This window comes from Trichoplusia ni, chromosome 4 (genome assembly GCF_003590095.1).
Source record: "Trichoplusia ni isolate ovarian cell line Hi5 chromosome 4, tn1, whole genome shotgun sequence".
NCBI classification, from domain to species: Eukaryota; Metazoa; Arthropoda; class Insecta; order Lepidoptera; family Noctuidae; genus Trichoplusia; species Trichoplusia ni.
The window spans coordinates 15727046-15754006 of record NC_039481.1 but is presented as its reverse complement, the minus strand read 5'-3'; the positions used below and the strand labels follow the sequence as shown (position 1 = coordinate 15754006).

General features: G+C 31.9%; 1 protein-coding gene across 2 annotated transcripts; it reads right to left on the bottom strand.

Moving 5' to 3' along the window:
• Positions 1-1114: 1114 nt before the first annotated feature.
• On the bottom strand, positions 1115-24192 carry LOC113493221 (alpha-tocopherol transfer protein-like). 2 transcript variants are annotated; one of them, XM_026871090.1, is made up of 6 exons: positions 24081-24192; positions 7284-7431; positions 4408-4502; positions 3057-3207; positions 2232-2425; positions 1115-1994 (listed from the first exon to the last, which is right to left on the bottom strand). In XM_026871090.1, the coding sequence occupies exons 2-6, from the start codon at positions 7420-7422 to the stop codon at positions 1647-1649; spliced, it is 927 nt and encodes a 308-aa protein (XP_026726891.1). In that variant the 5' UTR covers positions 7423-7431; positions 24081-24192; the 3' UTR covers positions 1115-1646. The 2 variants fall into 2 exon arrangements, with proteins under 2 accessions (XP_026726891.1, XP_026726889.1); XM_026871088.1 differs by lacking the exon at positions 24081-24192 and adding an exon at positions 22923-23009.
• Between the last annotated feature and the right edge of the window lie 2769 nt (positions 24193-26961).

The following is a 26961-nucleotide window of genomic DNA, read 5'->3' as shown; positions in this document are numbered from 1 at the left end:
TAGTTAAAGTCTCGGGTCGAGGCTGGATAAGGCTGGCACAAGACCGCAGAAAATGGCTCAAAAAAGCAAGGTCTATTCCCAGTAGTGGGAAGACATGGGATGCGAAAGAAAATGACGATGCATGTCGTATAATTGTATCTATACTGCTTGACATACTTAGATTCGATTAATTATGAAATTAAAATAACCTGTTCCAAAAAAAAAGATCTGGGTTTGTCCTTTTAAATTAAAATATAGGTTTTACGCATCGTTTGGTGACCTGATAAGAAGACCTACATATTGACTGAACCACATTACTTAGTAACGCCTCCACACACCACCAATTAATCAAAAATACATTTGATTCACAATTTATCGATTTACTACTTAGCGTAGGAGTCAAAAGATCGGTCTTTAACTTGTCAATAAGAGGAAAGTACTTTCGATATTAAAAGAATTTGCTGTAAAAAAGTCAAAAGAATCCATTTTATTGATGAACGAACTTATTTGGTTTTTAGGCTTTGTGATTGCAGAAGTCAATGACCTTGTCTAGTGTGGAATTGCATGATTTATAAATACACGAGGACATTGGAAAACATTACTGTGATAATAAACAGTGTGGATGCCAATGCTTACATAACGCCCAAATATTTGACTCGTCGGTCTCCATTGATGTTTCGCACAGTATTTTATTTGAACCATCGATGGCTGCAAGGTCGTCTGTAAGACCGTTCTCAAGATTCTTCCGGAATCATATATTAGTTAAAGATTCGCGGGGAACTGCATCAATAATTAAAGAATAGAAAACACCCATGTAAGTAAGACAAGGATAGCTTTTTCGCTTATCTGGATTGTCTCGTGTGTATACAACAACGATCTTTCTAAAACACACATTCATCTGAATGTATTCCTGTAACAAAAGAGTTTTGTCAAATCTAAAAAAAAACTCTAAGTAGTTTACTTCTATATATTTATTACATTACAAAATGTAGGTACATAGTAACTCCAGTTTTTCATATAAAAATATAGTTTAGCTTATAACTAACGATGCATTCCGCACAAGTACTTCTATCACAGGGATTGACGAATTTTGTTGATATGTCTTCTTAACGTAACTTATCACTAAACAGTAGTACAGTAAAGACTGCGATTAAATTAAATGAAAAACCAATATTGGATTTTGTTCTTGAAATAAATCTAACACTATTTTATTTTTTCTATAATGAAACTACTTACGGCGGCTAACATTGTTGTAAGTATAATAAACTACAGGCTCTAAGGCAAATCTAAATACGCTAAATGGCAAGCAGTTTTCGGGCATTTCTTCATTTTGTATAAATATTAATCTTAATTATTACATCATTTGTAGCACAAGCAAAGCAACTTACATAAATATGCTTTCAAATAATCAAGCAGACAAACTTAACAAAACTATTTTAAGAAGGAATGAAAGAAGAAATTAATCCTAACAATTATAAATTACTATAGAAGCAGAAAACCTTTTGTTGATGATTTTATCCGCTTAACATTTGTTCTTATATGCATTTACTATCTTCCGAAAAGTTTGAAATGTTTGGAGGCAGGTATTTACTGTGACTGCCAGTCACTTAAAAGTATCCAAAAAGAAAGCGTTACTTAATTAGCTTCTTTTGCTCTAACTCTGGCTTTTAATATAACTTAAAGCCATTCTCCTTCAACTGCCTCGCGACCTCAGGGTCTACCTCATTTTCCCGGAACTTGTAGCCGTAGCTGATGACTCCTTTGGCTACACTATAATTCTTCTTCAAGGAGTTTAGCCAGATCGTGTAGGAGTAATCTGGCCAGACTCCGCCGTACCTCTCCGGTAGGTGGTCAGGTTTTATGTGTTTGTGTAACGAGCTCATGTCGTGGCCGTGGAAGTAGATCTTCGACCGCATCTGGGAGTTCAGCAGCGGCTTGAAGATGTTGAAGATCTTGTCGAACAGCCAGGAGTGGTTGACGATGTGGATAGCGTAGGTCGTAACCGGGAAACATGACTGGAATATATGAAAATTATAATTAGATGTTTTTCTATTTGGATAATGTTTCAGTAAATTTTCCTTAATCAGTATTATTAAATATTCAAGATATACAATCGTCGTATCTGCAAAATGCTTCTAACATAAATAGAAAAAGTATAAGGTTGTCAAAATAATAAATTTAGAAGACAAAACGGCATTACGGTCATATCATTACGCTACACCAATAATCATGAAAAAATCTTCAAAACTTACCACCATAAGTTTGACCATTTTGGAAGCGACAGAGGGTGTGATCTGCCACGCGTGCTGAGTGCCGATGTCTTGTAGGTCGAACACGGCGACTCCTCCCAGGATCTGTGACCTCTGCTCCAGTAGGCCGAGCTCCAGAGCTATAATAGTGGCTTTGAACAGATCTTCAACCGGAATGGATTTTGCGTTCCAACAACCTGAAAATTAAACAATTTTTTCAGTTCTTTGTTCTTTTTTGTGTGTTAAAAAGCTTGTCTCATGAACAACCAGTAGTTTTTACTAATGTACCTATATGCTTCGTCATAAGCCTTTTCACTCAAACGCTTTTAGTTGTTATCAGTATCCAACTCTTAGATTCTGAACTGTTACATATTCCTAATACTAAATTGTAAGTACCTAATTATAACAGATTATGCAACAACATACAGCTAAATATGTAAGCTTGGTTTAAAACCATTACTATCAAGGTAAATGACGATTAAATTTAACATTTTTGTACTGCCTATAATATGCTGTCGGTGACATTTTCTAAATGTCAACTACCGATGAGTAATTTACTCATAGGTATTGTTCACCTTGCATATTTGTGTTAATAGTGCTTCTCACATTACTCATACATTATTGCTTAAATCCAACCAGTTGGTGCCAAAGTAGTAATTAATTAAGATCAAGATTCCACAGAATCCCATACTTATTTTCGCCTGATACAAAAATCTATCAAAATCATCGAGATGAGAATCTCATAATTGCTTCCTAAAGCGATAGATTAACACTAAGTTTATTTTAAGATAAAAGTTAAACTGAACATCAAGCTATATCCTAAGTTACCTATTCTATAGAACAGCAGCCGTCGTCCATCTTGGTCCCTGTAGGGCGGCACCGCCATCACGTTGGCGTCGCCGATGGTCCTCAGGTCCAGGGGGAACACGTTCTCGAACAACTCAGGGTAGTCTTCTCTGAACTGGTAGTAGTTCACGATCTGGAAGACGATGGAGCAAATAGTTGACATTTTTGCCTTGTTATATTTTGATAGCGGTGTTATTAGGCTAATCAAATAGATGTATGTAGATTGTGGGTGGTAGTTATGTTGGTATAATAAATAAACGTAATTTTGATATATCAATTTTATTCTCCTGTCTTTGGTGCATTTTGTTGGTACTAATATCTGATATCTCTAGTACTATGGTAAATGAAAGTGCTGTTCGAAAATACGCAATTCAGATGATTCTTATTTTAATAGTTAATATAATTAGAAATTCTAAATTTATACTTGTTATATCACTATTTCGGATTTACAATTTATTTATTCAGGTTGCACGAGTGAAATAATTTAAATTGCACTATTCATATTTCAAAACAGTTATAAAATGTCTCAGACTAGATTAAACAATCTAGTCCAGCCACCAATTCGTAAAATAACAATTTTAAATACAGCTCCTAATATTAGAATCTCAAGAGTTATTATTGATCCAATAAACGAAGATTTCATTTAATTAACGCTCCGGTCACTTGTGGTCAATAAAATAAATCTTTTGCAATACTTAATACCTCAATCACTGAACAGTATTATAGATATTCTTGATCCGTTTTTTTTTTAATTTCAGTTTATGGCTTTACATTTTATTTTTCTGATTTCATTAACCTCAATTGAAAAAAAGGATTAGCATTTATATCAAAATTATACTTCAAATTATAAAATATGCAAGACGGATATAAAAATTACGACACAATGCTTCATATTTATTTTTATAGATGCATTCATATTCTACTTCCTTAATAAAAAATAATTAGCAGTAAAAGTAAATTATACCATTGGATTATGCAGTCCAAATGTCGTTGTGGCTACTTCTATAAGAAATTAGTTTGGATACTAATCTATATACTAATATATAAAGCTGAAGAGTTTGAAAGCGCTAATCTCAGGAACTACTGGTTAAATTGAAAAAAAATTGTGTTGAATAGACCATTCATCGAGGAAGGTTAAGACTATATAACATCACGCTGCGAATAATAGGAGCGAAGATACAACGGAAAATGTGGCAAATCAGGGAAAAATATTTATCTTCGAGGGCTTCCGTTCAAAAATTCCTAACTTATATTTTTTAAGCACGCGGACGAAGTCGCTAAAAACTAAAAAATATCGCTGTATTACTTATATTATAACGAATAAAATACTCACCAATCTATGTGCCCGTTTTGGAATGAAGTTGCGCGCGCGCAGAAATTTAATTAAATATTCATCGTCCATCCGATGAGGGTTGCATTCACCGCGTTCTGAAAAAAAGTAATAAATTTGACTTTAGAAATTATTAAAGTTAATCGATCATTAACGTTTTTATGTCTGGTTCAATTTATTATTCTATTTTAAGTTTTCAATATCTTTTCAAATATATTTAAGTATGTAATAAATTAAAATGTTGCAGAATTAAAAGTTGTTTTTTTTTATGAAAATGAATTTTATTTTTAGCCTTATAATACAATAAGCCAATTTAGATAAATTTGTCAAGTTTAAATATTTTTATGCCAAATAAGTCATTGAGATATACATATAGAATACTTATTTATAGACGGTAAGAAAGCTCTAATCTCTACAAGAGCTAATCGAAAAAGATCATAAGATCAGAAATATAAATCAAAAGTTCCTTTAAAGGAGGTTCCGTGATGCTACATTTGCATATTAAAAGTTCCCAACGAACCCAATTTGCATGCACAAATGTGTTCAGAAACAAATTCATTTAACACTTATCTGCTTTCTCTTGCTATTATAAATACGAATGTGTATTTATGTTTGTGTGTTACAGTTTATCCTGCAAACGTATTTTTTTTCACACGGCTACATTATCAGCGACGTCGTTGACTACAGTTCGCCCCGTGTGTCATTTGAACTGCTATAATTAATTTAAACTTAGGTAAGAGCCTTAGCAGTATAAACAGAATATCACAAACACGTTTTAAAACAGGAAATCATAATACTATGTTAGTTATATGACTGAATGGCTATTTTCCAAGCCAACATACGGGTGTCGGTAATAAGGCTTTTAGACAAAATGTATGCACTTATTGGTCCGGTTTTCATGTTGATTGCTATGCGTGATACATGCTAACCTGCATGCTTAGACTATTACTTTAATATGCGTATGCAATTTCTGCATTTTCCCATTCACACGAATTACTATTGTATGTTATCTGTTCTTTATCTTTCACTGTAAAGTAAACCATGTGAAAATCTCTGTCTTTAATTTTTATTTAACTTTGTTAGAATTATTTAAAATTAATAATCACTTAACATTATTAAAATATGTTGCTTTTTTGGATTTTGGGGTAAAAAGAAAGTAAATTCTACATTCAAACAAAAAAAAGTAAAACTATACACAATACGAGAGCAAAAGTTTTTATTAATAATTATAAGTAGGTAGTATGTAACTAGACCGGCCCAATATAATTATTATTTTCCTTTTACTATAAGTCTTATAAAGGGCATGTACCTATTGAAATATAATATTTTCTGTCTCCAATACGCCTACAGACAAATTTCACGTCTTGTTTATAGCTAGTTCAATGCCCTTCTCGATGTAACTATGCGTATTTATCTAAATATAATTTTCCTAAGTCATTTTCAAAACGACAACTAAACGAGACCTTTCCTGCCGTCGGTATTGCTTTTTATACTTCCATTATTTTTCATCTAATAGCTATCTAATATGCTTCCTTCAGACTTCGTAACTAATGTGAAGTTTAAATATTTTTAATGGATTTTATTTTATTATTAATTCTGGTACATGTACAGTTTTTATCTATTCTTCTTTTTAGTTTTTCCTAGCTGAGAGGTCACAACGGCGAATCTACTGACCGCGACGTGGTCTTCCCGCGTAGGACTTGTGTTAAATTGGATGTATATTCGCATCGGCTTGAATGTTTGTACACAAGCAAGGATTAAATTACAGATGCTTTTTTACTCGCAGCTAATCGAGTAAACCTTTAAAAAGAGAATTTGTCCAGCTAGTGTTGAAATATGGTCTTGATTGTGAAATACAACTTTTTGGATCTAAAGCGATTGTTGTTACTATCTCACCGTATCTTAATAAATTATGCAGCTTAAAATCGATAAGCATCGCACAATATAAGCCAGACAACACACAAGACGCATTTGTTTTTAGTCTAATTCATGTCACGGTCGCTTACACATACCATTGTTCGAGTATCAAATCCGTTCGTTACGAAACTATTGCCGTGATATGATCTATCCTCATCAATAAGAACTGTCAAAGTTCTCTTGTTAATAGATTTTATTTTACTTTATTATACAAAACGCATTCATTCCTTCTGAAATAGTTGGTTATTACGAAAACGAGAAAGACTTCAAAAACACCAAGAAAGCTCCCATGCAACAAAGGCGAATTTTATACAATTATTTTTATTTTAAACATGCTTAGCGTCTGTTGAGTTTATTTTTCTTATAAAAATCAATGGATTTATCTTATATCTTGGATAACAACATGTCGTGCTTTTATCTAGTCCTCTTGTCTTAACAGACAAACTTATAATGATTTTCTAATTATAGTCGTGAGTGTCTACAAAACCCTGAACTATACAACAAAGCCGTTATTACAGCCGTTGTTAAATTAACAGACAAAATCTCCCACACTGTAATCAGCCATCGTAAAGTACTGATCATAAAAGTGCTTAGAAAAACCATAAACTAAATTATCTGTTACGAAAATTCACCCTTGAAGTGAATCATGGCCTTACTCGGTATCGGTCAAATGCATAAAATAAATCAACCCAATAACCTTCAGCCTTGGCTATGCACAAATATACAATTTGGAGCAGAATATTTATAACGTCGTCGCATTCGCGTTCCTAGTGTACGTATCTAACTCTCACTAACCCACAGCGTTAGGGTGAAAAAGACCCAACTGTTTCTTTGACAAACCCAGGCACACAAGTTTCGTTTTCGACGTATGCGAATTAACACTTAGCGACTCAATCAACATGGGCGCTCGGAGAAATACTACCGGATTAAGAACCTCGAAAATACACGCCTGGACAACTCACCATAAATCATTTCTCTCAGTTCGTAGATGGCCTGGAGTCTTGTGTTGGGGTCCTCTCCGCAGTGCTGACGAGCGTACTCCATCAGTTCCGGCGGCGGCTCACCCAGGTCCAGGTCCACGCTGTAATCTGGGGTCGGCATTTTTTCTGCCTGAAAACGTATTAATAAGTAATAAGTGTAATGAAAAACAACTGTCCTGATATTGTTGGTACTCAGAAAAAATGAAAACTGTTTGGAGATTAGATGATTGCATTTTGCTTACGTGGTCTTACCCTACGTCAATAGATATCATTACGCAGTCGTATTTGGCATGGCTTCCACACTACTCCAACAAAGTTGCGGCTAAATTTATTTTCAACCAAAAGAAAGAAGAAGTATATAAATAAAAGGGAAAGATGAGAAAATGACCATGGATGTCTAATATGTTAACACACGAATAATTAGTTTATAGCCGCCATCTATATGATACTATTACAAAACAAAATTAGCATAAACCGGTCATGCGAAGCTTATAATAACAAACATTAAGGTTGTCATGAGATAGACCTTGAGCTTTATCAAATGTTATATGTTAATCTAAATAAATAACAGGCTTGATATATTTAGCAGCATATTTTAAATAAAAAATGAGTCACGTTTTTGGTGTGTCAATTTTCCTTGTATGTTTTAGAATCTAGTTTTAACACGTGATGTATGTATACGAAATGAAATCAATCAAATTTATTTATCGCAATCGTAATTTTTTACTAATAAGTGGTCACAAATTCCTAAAATCCCTGCCTAAAACAAGGATTAAGTTTCTTAATGCGGGAATCATTTTTTAATTAAAAAAAAGCCCGAAAGCCAGAATATCCATCTGAGTTAGCAACTTTTGACTGATAAGTGGTCACAAATGATTAAGCATGACCATGGCTTTCTTATAATTTCCTTAAACACATGACCCATGGTAGGTCTTTCAGTCTTAACATTTACATCTCGCCTTTTTTGATAAATGGTCATATTTCATGTTATCCTAAGGAAACTGCATCGCGTCAAACCCATACTTACCGGTTGTGACAGTAAATGGAAAGAAAACGAGTGTAATAAATGTAGTCAACAACAGCAATGAAACTGCCTCTAGAAATTATTACCTTTAAAACGGCGGACAGTAAGACCATTATCTTGTTAAGGAAACCTGATTTACTCAGTACAGAAACTATATTTATGTATGTACAATAGATTTCTAAACATATTTTCTCTTTCGATCCTGCTTTTACAACAGGAAAGTGGGCTAGTAAATATCTAGTAAACATACTATTTTAATAATAACGTAATATTTTTCGAACATGTTTATTTTAAAGTGGTATAGTCATCAACAGAAATTGGCTTATTCACAGTCAGCTTTTTAAAGTGTCAATATTTCCATTGATTATAATTCTGATTCATATTAAGTATAATGTAATTAAAAAATATATTAAAATTGTAAATAAATATTATAATCCAAATTGAAAAAAGAAATGATTTGATTAAATTACTTTTTAGTATGTCTTAAGTAGGTGTCAAGCTTATTTTGTTTCGTAACATTGGTTTTGAGTATCGAATTATGTTTTTAGATATTTATTCTGTTGTTGACTATACTCGAGAGAATGTTGCCAAGGAAAAGAAACATCGCCGGTAATGCGATTAAGTATTGCAAAATATTAAAGTATCACAAAGCTTCACTTAACGTTGCATTGCGCATAATGCAGTCATCTTTCCATTACCTTAGATGCTGTTTACCTAACCACTCAGGTTTATTATGTGTGGGAAGAAGATAAAGTATGAAAATTAAAATGTAGAATAATTGCTATAAAAGAATCAGTCAGAACAGTTTGTGTGCATTCAAAATATAATAAATAGACTTAAATTAGTTTGCGGTGAAGTAGTCTAAAATTAACAGTATTACCATTTATATACGTATATTTTAATGCGATACCAGCGTTAAATTCTATATTATTATTCTTGTTTGCTTACTTTAACACGAAATCATTTTTATGATAAAATGGGTCCGTCAAAGTTGTTTAATTTTATGATGAATTATTATTTCGATTTTTTATTTGCCCTTCATTGCCGAAATATTAATTTCGGACTTTCTAACTTTCCTTAGGGGTCGAAATCTGAGATAGCAGCACCAAACATCGACATAACTGTTACTAGTACACGATCTTCATATGTTTTTCAAGTTATAAAGCCTGTATAACGAACTAATTAATTACTTCTAAATTATTTCTCTCGTAACAAAACAGTTTACATATATAATTGTTTATAGCTTAAACACATTTGTTCATAAATATGTATCACGGAAATATACGTAACAACATCACGTTTAGCAAACGTTGGCGGCTTCCGGACTTCGGATATTATTTATATCTTAATAACGGGTACTATTGTGAATTAGATCGATATCATAAAAAAACCCTTGTTCGGAAAACACCGACTGCCTAAAAAAGTACAAATCGGTTGGGTGACAAATAAGTTTGGTTTTTCAACTAAAACCTTTGTTTTTCTGGTTAGATATTATAGACAATTCTACCTAGACACTAAACAATTCTATTTTAGACAAGATACTGTTAGAGTTCGCTCAGAAGTACATAGGATCACACCGAAAAGAGAAATACAAAATTTGAATAAATAATAATATCCACAACTAACTAATTGCTGAATCGATGTTCTCTAAAGCATGAAAGTGGTAGTACTCTACAGAGGAATGTACTCGCAATAAAATATTGAAATGAAACTACTTTTACGGATTTTATCGCGGTTTTAATTTTAGATTTTTGTTCCCGACGTTTCGAAACCTTTGCAGGTATCATGGTCACGGGCAGACTGAGATGGTGTTCGTCTTGACAGAAGATGTTGCTCGTTCTACCTTCATATTTTAATTAATTATTTGTGGTCCGACCTACGCAGTATGAGCTCACTGTGTCTTGATGTCTTGCAGCGCTGCTCTTGGGTTTGGCCTTGAGTTTATTTATTATTGGATCCCAAGTAGGTGATATCTTCCAGCCATCTTCTCTATTGAAATTAGGGTGTTTTTTAATCTCAATAGCCTCGCGAAACATCCTAGGTAGGAATTTGGATTCTTTAGCGAGGATCTGTGGTTGGTCAAATCTAATATAATGGCTGGAACCTTCAGCATGTTCGGCGACTGCAGACTTCGTTGAGCGGCGGTGTTTGACGTCAGCTATGTGTTCTTTAACGTTACGTAAAAGTAGTTTCATTTCAATGTCTAACATTCGCGTAAACCTAAGAAACCACTATCGCAATAAAATAGTTATATTTATATTGCAGTCGTTAAAAGGAAAACTCGCTTACTATCGGAGCATTCAATCGATTTAGGGTACAGGAGGGTAACATTAGCCAGAGAAAGTGCAGTGAAATGTACCTAAAACCGGCCAGGAACAGGCTGTAGCAAAACTAGTCACGATTTGACTATTTCTATGGGGATTTGCTTTCATAAGACCAGTTAGTACTTAGGTGCTAGAAATTTTAGCAATATGATCTTTTAAACAGCGTTAGTATTTCAGTGTTTTTACCCATGGCAGTTTAAGGCCAGTATCTCGGACAAAATATTTGTTTCATTTGTTATTATTTTCATGTGGAATGTTGGACAAATCAGCCTGAAAATGGTTTTAAAAATATAATAAGCTTTTGTTTTATTTTCTTAGAATTTCACAAAGTTTTGTTAGAGCTTGACATACTTTACTAAAGTATTATACCTACACAAGCTGGTCGCATATATTGTTAAAGATTATATTGTTATTCACATGGAATAAACAGTACCACTCAATTGTTTTAAAGCATGAGACATGAAATGAACACTTAATTGTTTAAAAATTAATCACAAGCTTTTGAGCTAGCGGGGTCGCAAGTCGAAGTCGCATCTTTTTAGTATCAATCATCGTCGCAAACAACTATAAGAATAATACTTAGAAGATGCTGCGTATTCTTTCTGGAGATACAAACAAAAGAAAGACACCTAGGTACGCATCTACCTTTATATGAATAATAAACAAAAACACGTAACAAAAGTTAAAACCAATTTACAGTCGTAAGTAAACTGCAAACTGTATTACAATATCTAGGTCATCGATTTTACGTAAGCCTTGAATAGCCCTTTATTTAACACTTAATATCGTATATTGACCTGTTACGTATATGTGATGTGGACTCTTTACAATGGAACAATTGTTACGTGACGAGATTATGCAGCTGTTTTCAAGTCAAACCAGTTTTGCATTCGATCGATGTACTTTTCATTTCATTTTTATTTTCGGAAGCACTTTGGACTTTTGCGAACCAGTTTCTGTCTTAAGCTTAAATATACATTTATTGTATACTTAAGTATAATATAACCATTTCGGTTATCACACGCTTTTCTAAAAAATAATTCTAAGATAATCGGATTATCTTTGTCTCGTAAATGTGAAAGTATGTAAGTGCATTTGTGTATGTCTGTTACCCCTTCAACCTAATACGGTTGAACCGATTTCGTTGAAATTTGATATGGAGGTAGTTGACGCTTTGGATGAACATAGGTACTTACACACGCTACTTTTATGCATCTTTAAAGGATTATAATGGATTTTTATGTTTGACCAACATCTATCTAGTTATATCAATATAGCAATGGTCCACCAATGGTAACAATGCATAAGCCAAATATTTAACGTTAACATCGCTGTTGAGCTATACACTGTATAAAAGTTTTTAAGCTTCGATTTTTTTTAAATGAATATTATACACTTGAAAGACAAAAGATATTAGTCGCTTTATCTAAAATTATCAGATCATAATAATTTTCTTATCAATCGAGGTTAATACCTTTTTAAAACTTGGTGAAAACTAGTAAGGAAAGTAGCACTAAATGCACTTTGTACAATATTTATTTTAACCGTCTGATATCAAAGTTAAGATATGCGTAAGTACTTCGAGGAAACATTCGTTATCACTGAATTAACTTACTTCTTAAAGGCTAGAAAGTCACGATCATACTCGTAAACAAAAATAGTATGCAGTGATTTAAAATCTCGTCATCCCTTACTACATAGTACGCTTTTTAATAGCCAGTCAAGATTTTTATCTTCCTTACTTTATAATCTATCTATACTAATATATAAAGCTGAAGAGTTTGTTTGTTTGTTTGTTTGAACGCGCTAATCTCAGGAACTACTGGTCCAAATAGAAAAATTCTTTTTGTGTTGAATAGACCATTTATCGAGGAAGGCTTTAGGCTATAAACCATTACGCTACGACTAACAGGAGCGAAGATACAATGGAAAATGTGAAAAAAACAGGGCAGGTATAAATCATAACTTAAATCTTCTACCCACGGGGACGAAGTCGCGGGCAACAGCTAGTGAGGTGATAAAAAAGTTAGTATTCGATAATTTTTGTAAATCTGTCTGATGGACTATCCTTGTTATTAGATTAAGGGCCTATTTTTCAATCGCTAGATAACTTTTATTCGACGAACATGTTTGACGTTTTGACAGCTTTCGCATAGAAAATATGTCAAACAGCTATATTTATTCCTCAGATAAAAGTTATCAGACGATTGAAAAATCGGGCCTTATTCAAATACCCTATTGTAGATTACTACCAAGGTATGCTATACAAGGTATACATAATACAAATATTATACATATTAGACATACCTACTTACCAACCAGATATTCTGCTATTACAAAATTTAAAAGTTAATATTAACTAAGTCCTAAACAGGCAAACACAATCTCAATTCCACTAGATTTTTTTGTCTAGCATTATGGCTCCTAAAAACAAAACAATTATGCCAAATCATATATTTCACGCCTGCACTATTAGCTGGGCGTTTCCGAAGGTTTCGTAGCCATGGTTAACATAGCTATGTGTTTCTAGTAGGCGCGTGTACCATGTACCATGACCTACAGAACCGGTCACCGCTCCAACTATTTCAAGTTAACACAAGGTTTATAGCAACGATTAGTTTCGTATGATCATTATTCTGTTGATTAATCATAATTATTCATTTATACTTTTCAATCAAGGTGAAATTCATTAATTTAATTTGAATTTTATTTAATTATTAAAATTTATTAAATAATGATTAAAATATTGTATTAAAATTCTAAATTCGATTAATTCAACAAACGATTGTATCTATCATGAGTTGAATAAGACTTAACCTTCTATATCTAGTTATTTTACGGATTATAATTCTTTATTTGGCCTTAGAACATGAGAATGGAATTTGGCAATTCCTGGAAATAATAATAACTAATAAAATGTACGTGTGTATGGTATGTTGTGCAAACTCAGTAAGTCGTGGTTCGATAATTATTCACTCCATTTTTTTATTGTCTATCTTTTATTTTTATTTTTCAAATAAAAAAAAACATAGTTTTCAATGTGATAATAAAATCGTAAGTGTCATTCCAAAAAGAAGAGGATTGAAATAAATGGACTGGTAATGTCAATCAAACATAAATAAATAGCAGACGACTTTACAAACTATGGTTACAAAATAAAATCCAATGTTTTTATTTGGTGATCGTGATATTATAATATAAGGAATTTATAAACCTTCTTCATTCGAGGTCTACCACTAGCTTACGAAATATCTGAACGGATATGTATCCGATCTTTGGTTTAATATTACTGACTGATACTTAGAACAAAGACACTAAATCTTTATTATTTGCTTTATCCATCAAAATGTCTTTCATAAGAAAAAAGGTATGTTTTATTTTACTCTTGGAGTTTAAGCCTACCTTTACGAAAAAGCAGTATTGTTGAGCTTTTAAATACTAATAGCGCGACAAACATATTTTAAACAAATAAAACATGTTTGTGTGAACTACTAACAATCATGTGTCACTGCTCTCACTTTACTTTTCCCCGAAAGTAGAGAACGGTTATCTTTTTAACTTAAATGGTTTCTGATTTTAATCAAAGTCAAGATTCCTTGCGATTTTATCTATCAAAATGGTAATATCCGTAAGTAAGTGGTGCAATTAATGCGTCAAGAACGTGCAACGCCCTAAGTATTTATTAGACGAGTTTGCAACAAACTTGCATGGTAAACTGTGCTGGGAATATATTGATCGTTCATTGCGAAACACAACTGATTTGTGAGCCATCTTGAACTTCCATTTAAGAGACCTGTTAACTACTTTTCTGTCCCGCCAATAAACGCAGTAGTTTAACAAAAGAAGTTTTTTATTGTAATAATACCAGACAGTTTTTGATAAAGGTCTTTCCAATATAGCGTAAGTAGATATTCATTTAAATACCTAAATTTATAATTATTAATAAGATTTTTATACGGTTCGATAAAATTACATATTACCTTATTAATAAACATAAACGGCCAGTTACGAACAATTAGTGACTGACGCTGACTTTGAATTTACGAACTAGAACTAACATTCCAAGGTTGTCTGTTCCAAACAATGAACAATCGTTAGTACGGAAATAAAAAAATAAACTGGATTGTACAAGAATTCCTCCAAGAATTTGTTAGCTTTATTCATAATGATTATACCTATTGAGTTACATAATAGAAGGATGCGGTTTTGCCGTCCCAAAAAAATATACATAGCAATATTTTCAGAATTATTTTTAATAAACTATTTTTAAACTCAACAGAATTGCTCTCTCAGAAGTAACAAATCTTTTATTTTAATAATGCTAGTATCAATATAATAATATTTGAACCATTATTCCTGGTTTAAGACCGAGATTTAAATAAAAATCTGAAAAAGCTTTTAATGAAAAAATATACCACCAAGTAACACTGTCCGAAATAACACAAACTGATAAAGATTTTTAATTACATGCTTAAATTGTAATCATTCTGGCTGTATTATGTTCATGTGCTTTTTAATTAATTGCAACGTAGAGCTCAATAATGTTTTCTGAGTATTTAAAATAACAAATGTTTTAAAACATGTTTTTTAATTGCGGCATTAGATTTATTTATAGACTATAAGTAATAAAATATATTTTATAACCTTCACGATTTAACAAACCTTTAATAATAATTGTTGTATATAATTATTAATTCGTGTTTTTGTTTCCGTGGTTGATTCGTAATTATAATTCTTAAAATAACCAAACAACGCGTAATTGACATATATTTACTTGAGCTGTTTTATATTTATATGGTTCTTCTAAGACACGAGATTACTTAATTGGAAGAATTCCATTCATTTTTAGGGCTTATTAAGGCATTTTTAGGGCATAAGTCTAGCAACCAGGGCGCCAATTCTGCTATTTACAACGGCCGATGAATGAATGCAATTAGGCTCAGAATGAAAATTTTCGTATTCTCTTAAGCATTTTTCTACACAATAATTGTAAATTCATATGCTGCAATAAAATGCTTATGAGAATAGGAACAATTTCAAATTTAATTCAATTGCCATTCTGATAACTTTAATCTGAAGAGTGTTGAAAAATCTATCAACTTGCTCTATGGGAGAACCAACATGAACCATCCAAAGTAGATGTTAAACTTTTACATATTATGTATGCAAATATGTGATGCTATTGTGCTGAATGTTTTAAGTGGATTACTTAATAAAAAAATCGTATACTAGTTAAGACTATTTAGTGGATTAGTATTAAAACTTTCATAAATAACTCAGTTGTAAAACGTTAAAATTGTATTGTTTAAGCACAAGCTCTCTTAAAAATGCAAAGCTAAATTAATAATTTAATTTTGACCGTTAATTAAAATTACATCAGATATTATCATTATTGTATACCTACAGAGGTAAGTCGTGTAGAAAGTACATTAATTTTAATTGTATTAAATTTATAACGTAATTTACGAAAGGTTTAAAACAAAGATATAATTATATTTATTGATATTTTTCCTGCACAAACATATCTTAGTTGTATACTTAAAGTATTACTTTTAATAAAAAGTACGGTTAATTTTTTCTCTGAAACGCACACGCATTTAGTAAAGAGTCGTTCATTCATAACAAAGGACTCTACATTACACCTTTTTACTCATAGTCTAAGAGCCCGTGAACCCCAGACCTTCGTTATTTTATAAAAGCTGAAAGATTGTCAGCGCATACTCCCAACCCAGGTAAGAACGATGGACCATTATGAAGTTTGGGTTATAGTGGCTTAGGCAGGTAAACGGTACTAAAGGTGTGTAAAATACCGATCTAAATTCGTCAAATAATAAAGTGCGATTTTTTGATATTATCTTCAGAATATTATTAAAAATCACGTTATTCATTGCCAGACACTTAACATCGTGGCAACCCCTTGCCAGACACCCTTAATGTTCATGAAATTATAGTTTAACTTACGTTATAGTATAAAAGCTGATTTTTATATATAATACTTGGGTAATAAGTAGATGATGTTTCCTCATTAGCCAGACATTTTTTATAGTTCCAACCCCTTGCCAGACAAGCATGTAGGGTAGCTGTAGGAGCGAGCGCGAGGCAGTATGTATATAAGTGGGTGCGAGTGAGATGCGTTTGTATTGTTTAGTATTTAATACATGCTTACATCAACTAAAACAATAATATGTGCTATCTTCAATTATTATTAATTAAATATTCGTTATAAATGATAAGAATAACATTAATTATATCATTACTTACGTTAAAGTGTAATAGCTGATTTTTATATATAATATTTGGGTAATAATTAGATGATATTTCCTTATTAGCCAGACATTTTTTATAGTTCTAACCCCTTGCCAGACAAACATTGTATGTCTTAAGAAGAGATTTGTGATTAGAATGACTCATGCAAATAAACTTTTTGGCGCAGATTTATTTAACTAATAATCTATGTAAATTTTAAAAACATCTTAAGGAAAGACATTCGATGCTACAATTACCTTAAATTGTTAAAAAATTTAATTTATTTTATCAAAAACAGGTTTAAAAAAAAAGCCAAAAAATAAAATATTTTTCAAAAATTTAATTAAAAATAGGTTAATGATGCTACAAGTATTAACGTTGATGTATTAACGTCTTTAAATGTTTCTTTTTCTTGCTCTCTTTCAACAATCTTTTGAGAATTTTTTGGTTCTGAGGTAAAATATTTTTTCATTAGCCCTGTGAATGATTTGTAACATTCCCTGTGATAGCCACCCTCTGTGTATTCACGTGGAAAAATGATGTCATTGTACTTAAGGTTATGTTTTTTTCGCAATTTTAAAATTAATTCACATTTTTTCAATGTCTCGTCAGAAAATAATGTTATTTTGAGACTACTTTTGTTGCAAATAACACAAATTAATGTATCACCCATGACTTATTTTTAATACAAAATCACTTTTATTTAAAAAGTCACATAAACAAATTGTAAACTTATAATCTACGTATCATACTATAAAATATTATTTATCACTACTTTTTTTTGCAAATAACACAAATTAATGTATCACCTATGATTTGTTTTTATAATACAAAATCACTTTAATTTAAAAAGTCACATAAACAAATTGTAAACATATAATCTACGTATCATGCTATATTATATTATTTTAGCTGATGTAAACATGTACTGAGTACTAAACAATACATGCGCAGTAGAAATAACAACTGCGCAGTGAGGGATCGCGGTAGACTTAACTCGCCATCTCACTCGCACTCACTCATATACATACTGCCTCGCGCTCGCTCCTACATGCTTGTCTGGCAAGGGGTTGGAACTATAAAAAATGTCTGGCTAATGAGGAAACATCATCTACTTATTACCCAAGTATTATATATAAAAATCAGCTTTTATACTATAACGTAAGTTAAACTATAATTTCATGAACATTAAGGGTGTCTGGCAAGGGGTTGCCACGATGTTAAGTGTCTGGCAATGAATAACGTGATTTTTAATAATATTCTGAAGATAATATCAAAAAATCGCACTTTATTATTTGACGAATTTAGATCGGTATTTTACACACCTTTAGTACCGTTTACCTGCCTAAGCCACTATAACCCAAACTTCATAATGGTCCATCGTTCTTACCTGGGTTGGGAGTATGCGCTGACAATCTTTCAGCTTTTATAAAATAACGAAGGTCTGGGGTTCACGGGCTCTTGCTCTATCAACTCTTTATATTAAACATATAATCGGGGTGAATGTACGTTTTATTTTAGGCCTAACTCAATATTAAGAAGCTTTAATATTGACCTTGGCTGACAAAACACGTTGACCAAGGTTAAGACGCCGAGTCGACGAGTCGATCTCGCGGGGCGCCGCGCCAAGCGATTTAATAAGAGATGCACTCCACACTCACAGGTAAATAACCTTAAAAACTTCCTTTAGTAACTCGCATAAGTCAAGGTTAAACTTTTATAAAACAAAAGTGCTTTTAAAAATAGAATCTGCTTTTTATTTAACTAATGTTTAAAAAAGAACGACGAATTGCACTACAAGGATGCCGGCAGAAGTGAAAACTTGAATATTAACGTTGTGCACTTTTGATATTTTGGAATGGTCAGGGAATATTTTTGAAGGAATTTCTTTAATTATCAGTTAGATTACAGTATACAATATTTATTAATTGCGCTATAGTACACGAACAATAACAATTTATTTTACAATGAATGGTTTATCTCTTTTTTTTCGTCTTACGAATTTTCGATCAGGTCACGTGTCCTGACGCGAGGTTTAACATTTTTTACCGATTACAAAAAAAGTATAATAAGCCGCTTAGGAAGATTTCACTTAAAAAAAAACATAGTAACAATATAGTTATGTACATATGTATAGTCTATTCTCCATAGATCAATATTGTATTAGGTACATACATAGATAGTATCCATTTTATGCACTTTGAAAACGCCTAGGTAGCTTTACACACGCAAGTTTTTCAAGACAAGATTGTTAATACTAACATTTTCAATTTCACCAACAGTTTAGCAACATAAAGTTTTCTTATGTAAAATGCATCCTCATTTTCACTTCGCTTACGCATGTTTATTACATTACACATTATATTAAAATCTCGAGATTTCAATAACGTGAATCTAAGCTAGTCGTACTAATTGGCAGTAAACCCTTCCAGAGTTCAATTATGGGTTTCTTGAAATAAGTAAGTACCTCTGTAGGAGTTCAAAGCCCTCTAAGAATATGTACCTAATAATAAACTGATTGAATTGGTTACTTGAAACATAAATGAAGATCTCTTCGAATAAAAAATCTTCTTGCAAAAAATCGCTAGTCATTTGTTTACTGCTCATTATAATTTAAATAATTGAATATTCTATTCTGAAATTTGTACTGACTTATAACCGTTGTATGGAATGAGTGCAACGAGTGCTTTTTGCTTTATGTGATTTATGTATGACCTACCGATTAATTGATACTTTTACGCAAATAAAAAAAATAACACTTTAAATCCTTATCGTGCGAAATCTATATTTCATTTATGGATCGGCTCCTAGTCGTCCATGGATTTCAACTGGATAAGGATATGCGTTTTATGTTTAAATTTTTAAAAATTCAGAAAAATAAATTTTATGTATAAAATATTATTTTTAAATCTGCCTGACGGACAAATTCGTTTTTTTAATCAAATTACCTATTTGACTATTGTGCAGAACAAAGCTGTGAACAGTAATTTGTAACTTTTTCAACTAAGTATGATTTTTGTGCTTACAAAACAAATTAACAATTTTCCTTATACTCATTACTTTTAAACTATTGTGCCAGACATTTTTGTAAAGCGCTTTGTTGCTTAATAGTTGTTTTTACAGTAGACAATAGACAGACATCAAGCATGTTTTTCTTCAGTGTTTATAGGTTTAAAATGTAAATCGTACCAATTTATGTGGTTACCTCGAGAAGATGTTTTTGTGTCAGTTATACAAGAAACTAAAGAAGATTATACAATGAAACATTTATACAATGGAACTTCTTAGGTAAATTGAGGCAGCATCAGATACGTACACAATGACTTATGAGTTCGCAATTAACAACCCTTTTTTGTAAGGCGGGAATCCTCATTGACATCATCGCTACCTCGGTGGAGGAACATAATATATAAGTAGGTATCTTACGGGTGTTGTCATCAGCTGCCTATCGTGGCTGAATGGGGAGCCCATTTTTGACAAGCCGTTTTAATTTCATTTTTCTGTGCTGCAATTCAGGTACTATCGTTTGTAAAGGAAAGGTTCTATTTCTGTTAAAGTAAAATTAAATGTTGATACAAGTATACATTTTAACATGTCAAAAATGTAGGAAAGTAGCATACTTGTATACTCTCTTTATAGTCTACAAGTCATAGTCTACAATACCATTAATTCCATACAATGATATTTTTCTTTTTGCCATTTATGTATTTGTCTCTCTATCGGTATTTCTGTGCACGCTTATACGTAATGTGGACATTTATTAGAACTTTAAAACTATATTATTATTAATTTTAAACGCCATAACAAGGAACACTTTTTGATAACTTCTATTTTGTTAACCAACGAAGGAGCTCTTACTTGAGCGATCAATTTCCCGAGGATAGAACTAAACGCAAAGCAATTTAACTTCATAGTTGATACGATAGTTCAGTACTGCGTAACTTTATAATAACGTTACGTTTTGACCTTAATTCACGAGACCCTATCTGCAAACAAACTCGATAAACGACGCGTTAAACGCGATAATTAATTGGATCATCAAAAAACCTTCAGAATGATGTATGATTTGTATACGTTTTTAGATATTGTCAAGGAGAGTATATTAGAATGATAGGATTTAATTGTTGTAAGTACTATTGTTGACGTATATTAATAAGATAACATTAAATACAATAAGAAGATATGTTTGATTTACAGATGAATCCGTTAAGTAGTAGCACACCCCAAAGTTGCTTGAGAAATTAAAATATCAATTCTCTCTGAATCTCTGTCAAGTTTCGTGAGGTACAGCCTGTTGACAGACAGCCAATCTGACAACGGACTTTTAGAAATTATTAAGGAAGCTTTATGGAGACGAAGCTTTGAAAATAAAATAATTTAAGACTGAACAAGCAAAGCTTAAACAAATTAAACTTAACATTTAACAGCCTCAAATGCATACCTTCAAATAAATATAATATTATTTACATTTTAATCGTGCACATAACATCATTCGTGATCTGCCTATTCGCACAATAGAATGTTGCTGATCTTGGCATAGCCTTACAGCGGATATACTTCGTAGAAAGGACACAACTAATTTAGAAATCATATGTAAAATATTGTTCTAAATATCATAAATTATATTCTCTAGTAATTTTCCATAATAACATATTTAAAGATTAAAAAAAACAGATAAACTTTATCTAATTGTATACCTACTACTTTCTTATCAAGATACAAATACAGGCTGTTGCATAATGACATGTATCCTGAAACATTTACATGCATGACAATGAATGGAAAATAAGTAAAACGTGTACGGCATTACCATGACAAAAGAAATGCGAATGTGGACGTCGTGTTGCGTTGATGTAATACATAATAATGCTGCTCTTGGCGGCTGTTTATTTACTAAACATAGCAGGCCGACCGTGCTATTTGTGAGTCATTGTTAGTCGCCCACCCACTGCAATAGAATACTGCACCCGTTCATTTATCTGTTCATTTTCTACAAACCAACACTCCTATGTATTTAGGTATCACAATTGTCCTTGATACAATCCTATTATAAGTATAGAGAAAGTTCATTGAACTTTCTTCCGAGAAAATTGTGTAAAAGCATACCCCTTTCAAACCCTTTCGGAAAGATTTTTTGCTAAATAATTCTATTTTTGTTTGGTATTTGTCGCAAAATAATGATGATATACTTTTCCATTACTTTTACCCTATCGCAGATGACCCAAATTCCAAATTTATTTGGTGGGCGTTAGGTCAATAACCAAGAATACAAAGGTCAACAATCTATCAACGGATATTTTTGTATTTTTATACTATTGTATTTTTAAAACAATTATTTTTCATGAAATACCTACACTTATTTGTCGACGGATGTACTTTTTATAGGTATGTTAGTCCGAAAGCGAAGTGAACATACAGTTTTTGCGAAATTTCCAGCAAAGCGGACAATACCCATATGTCGATGTTAACCATACCGGAAGGGGCGGATGTATGATTTAGGTGCCAACTAAGATCACGTATAATAGTTTACGTTATTACGTAGAAATGAAGCGTGCATTAAATTATAGTGGATGGTGGACTAGGGCCCCCACGTGTGCGAATGAATAGCCGTCGTCAAGGTCGGCGCGCACGCACCACCGCTAACAGCGGACGATGCACACTTTTTGAAAATTATTTCGAAAAGAGAACGTGTCTTTATGTGTTTTGAAATAATAAACTCAATTTATTTCTACATAAATCCTACCTACCTTAAGGTTAAGGTCAAATTACCGCGGGCTAAGCTTGAAAATATCAATTACATTTAAAAATACACGTTATCGATTTTGTGCTTAGTCATTTATTTTTTGCGCAATCAAAAATATAAACTATAATAATTTACATAAACAGTTGAAACATTCCATCAGTTCTAACTAGAATCTTAATGGATGCAATGGCAATGAATTAGTTTACGATCTCTGGTTACACGTCATTCACGACAATATTATGACACATACAACTAATAGTAATTATGAATCACAATTAACATACCATTTTTCTAAAATATATAAACAAAGCTCGCAATATGTAGGCACACGAGTTGAATAAACAATAAAATCTTAACAACTGAACAATATTATCTATCTAATATTGATAACCCGAATTTCGTAAAATAAGATAAAATATTTGATTGATTTATCAATGACTTAATATCTACTTAGAAGATATTGAGCGGATTAAAATAAATAATTATTTTAATATCTAATCAATTTTGAAATGTATTGTTATCACTCTAAAATTAGATAAAAACATTTATCTGCTGTTATTAATATTCACGTAATAATGTTGCTAAAACAGCTGCAATTCAAAACCACAAAAAGGAATGTGGAAGTTTTTTTTAACCACGTAAACAAAGACAGGTGGCATTGAATGGGTTCACAACAAAACATTTTTTAGTAACAATAGCAACGGCTGTCATTCCAAATGCTGACAGATATTATACTTATCATATCAGTTTACACGCAATAGTTTAACAATGCACAACTTTTGTGATTTCGATTCAATAAACTATTTATCAATTTACCAAAAAAGGCGAGATAAATAAAAATTAAAAAAAACGACAAATTTGCATGGTCGTAGTAGGTACATAAATGAGTGTTGATATTTTTTTTCTTCTATTCTACCAAAGTATAAAAAGAACATGTTTGTTGTTATAATGGATCATAAATGTATTTAAATTACATATCAATAACTACATATATTGCCTTGATCCTTAACGTGCTACCTACTAATCATTTGATTAAGAAAAACATTAACATCAAGCCTATAATCAGTCAGGTGTGATTACTTTTAATGACTTATTGCGATGCTATTGTAGTACTATATTGTTTATTTACATCATTGGATAATTACAAGATTGTTCTATGAAACCAAAAGTAAAATTATGTTGAGCGACAACAAAGGAATATGTTGAAACATCTTCAAATTGTATCAGTTACACACGCGATCTATTTACTACATTGCCAAACAAAGAGCAAACAAAAGCAAGTCAGAAAACAGAATGCTACAACAGAATGCTACAAACATGAATGCTACAAAGAATTGCGGCTAAAATGCAAAACGATGAATTAAAGTACTATCGTAATTTTATTTGACACTGATTAGAATAATATTCAATTTAATGAAAAAAAGAAATTAAAATATTCTCACCCTTAATTTAAACAAAGAGCAACAGGCGCGCGCGCAGTGTTGCGGCGCGGAGCTAACTGCGCCGGCTTCGAAACACAAGTCACAACACCCGTTCTCGAGCAGAGTCCTTTGATCGCACTAACCGTTCACGCAACTCCACTCGTATGCTTTATACCTCATACGTTTGGCATCAACGTTTCGTATCAACACGTGGGGCCGATTGACGACGCCAAAAATAATTACTACGTCAATAAATTGCATTGTATTACTAAAAACGAAAGTATTTTTTGACGTTTATGAGAGCAATAGTCGTATTAATTTAATCGGGCTACCGTCTGTTGGGCGAACTTTGTTTAATCGTTGCAAAATTTAACCTTTATGCGATTACTGCTCATGAATATGCTCATAAATATTTATTGATTAGCTGCAGTGATACCTACTCATTATCAATGTTAAAAAAAGGAATAAACTTGAATTTAACTCTTAGAAATAGCTCCATCATTGTCTGCTTCATCAGTTTTGCAATCAAGCTTAAAAGTTCAAGGGAGCTAAAATACACAAGGAAAATACTTTTCATGGGTTGAATTAGAATACAAAATACTGGTTGTGAGGATTTGATACAAGATCTCAAATTTTGGCTAAGAGAAGGAAGGAGTCCCAGAAAGCAAAAAGGTCGGAAATATTTTTTTTGTGTCTGATGGAATATTTCAAGATCGATCGAAGTAGGTATTTGTATTTCAGTTGTTTTTAGTAGTGTCTTTTCTTTCCATTTTCGCTGTTGGCAACAGTCCTACAAAAAAAACCATGCAATTCTTAACTTATTACAATCAGTATCTAAAAATGGTAAACACGGATCCCTATCACTGAGCTTCCGTCGTCTGCCCGTCTGTTGTGAAAAGTCTCATCGGTAAAAAAATTGTTGGCAACAAATAAATTTGAGGGTGGACCTCCATACTGTTCTGTAAAAGACGTGACTCATATCAACAAATGCAGTCCACAGACATACTGGCTTAGAATCCAAAGCCGCCACCTTTATTTATCTTATTTCTAACTTAATTAAATTCAAATAATACGCAACGGAGCGCGTTATTTGAATTAATTAAAGTATTTTTTATAAATAATATCAATTAGTGTTTTTCCATACCTTTTGTGACGTAAGTTCTGTGTGTGACTGGTTTTTACTGACTAACACCTGGGAAAAAGAAATGGTAAACCTATGATAATACACTAACAGTTATGAAAGCGCATGAAAATACTTAACTGAAGACCGTTTTTCATTTTCTGAAAGATGATTATTTCTATGCAATCTTTAATATTCCGTCTAAAACCAAGGAATGAGAGATTGGAACCGTAGACCGTACGGGGGAAGCCTCTGCAAAGGAATGATACGGTACAGGATAAATGTAATATAAATATTTTATATCTAAACCACTCTGTCAAAATTTTAAATCATTCTTGTTGATAGACAAAGATTAGCATATAAAACTCTCCCACCTTGACTTACATAAAATGTGAATAATTTATCCACTTCATTATAATATTTAAGCTAGCCTGAGACATAGGAAACTAAACATGTTTGAACACTTATTTTTTTTACATTACTGGTCACTACGACGAAGCATTGCATCATAGATATTTGTTAAATAATTTTCATTGTTCATTTAGAATGTTCCCAATAAATTGAAAAAAAAAACTCAAAATTGTAGTAGAAGTTATCTATGGATATTTACCGCCTTTCGTTTTGGTACTTTGCTTAATTACCGAAAATAAAGTCCTTGAACTTCGTTAACTTTTTGATTGTATACATAATGCTTGCAAAGATTACAAACCAATAATGAGATTTTGTAATAGCGCACGTTTGCATATGAAATTAAGATTTATTTTATTAAATAGAATAAAATTTAAATAACTACAGGAAAATAATAAATGTAACAGTACTTTTTTATAACCAATTGTAAACATCTTCTAACTGAGCAAACTTTTATCTTTCCATAGAAAATAGACTGCCTTCTTTCTTTACTACCCTTTGTGTAGTTACCTTCCCTCCATCCTTGAAATTCAATCACTGCAGCTCCCAGAATAATAATCATTTTACATTTGTTTTCATATTTATTATCATACATATACATTAACATTTACTTATCTAACAGATTAATAATGTAACTCTTTAAGATGCATATAATTATACACTTATATTCAACTTAAAAAGTTACAGAACGAGCAATAAAATAAAAATTTTGAAACAACGATTTCTTGCCAGACAAATAAAATATTAGTAGAATGCACCCAAAATCGAAAGTTCAATTAAATTGAATTGAATCACTATCATAACAAGATATTTCAAATTGCTTTTTTTAATTGAAATTGTGTTGGACGGGAAAAGATGTTACTGAAATATGAAATAGTATTATTAAACTGTTGTAACGAATAATATAATATACAGAATAATTGTTGTGGCAAATACATAACACTTCGTAGCCAATTAATGTAATAAAATTGTGCACTTAATGTGATGTAAGCTTTATGCATGAAAGGTTTAGATGAGATGCTGAAAGTTTACACTGGGTTTCGCTTCACACTATTTATCTCGTGATGTCTTTAATCTACAGACCATTTTATACAGCAAAAAAATGAGGCGTAAAGAAAAAAAATTAGATTTTGAACCCCCGAAGCAAAAAGAGGGGTATAATTTAGATATGTCTTTCTGTCTGTCTGCTTATCTTCATATTTCCATAAAGAATTAAGCAATTTTGTTTATTTATTTCGTTTAGTGTTAAAAGTAAAATACATATTATTATATGCCAATGTTCTTAGACACGTGTAACAAAAATCGGTTTTAAATTTGTAGGGAAGAATAATCGAATGCCTGCAAATATAGTTAGGTGGGGACGGAACTCAAATG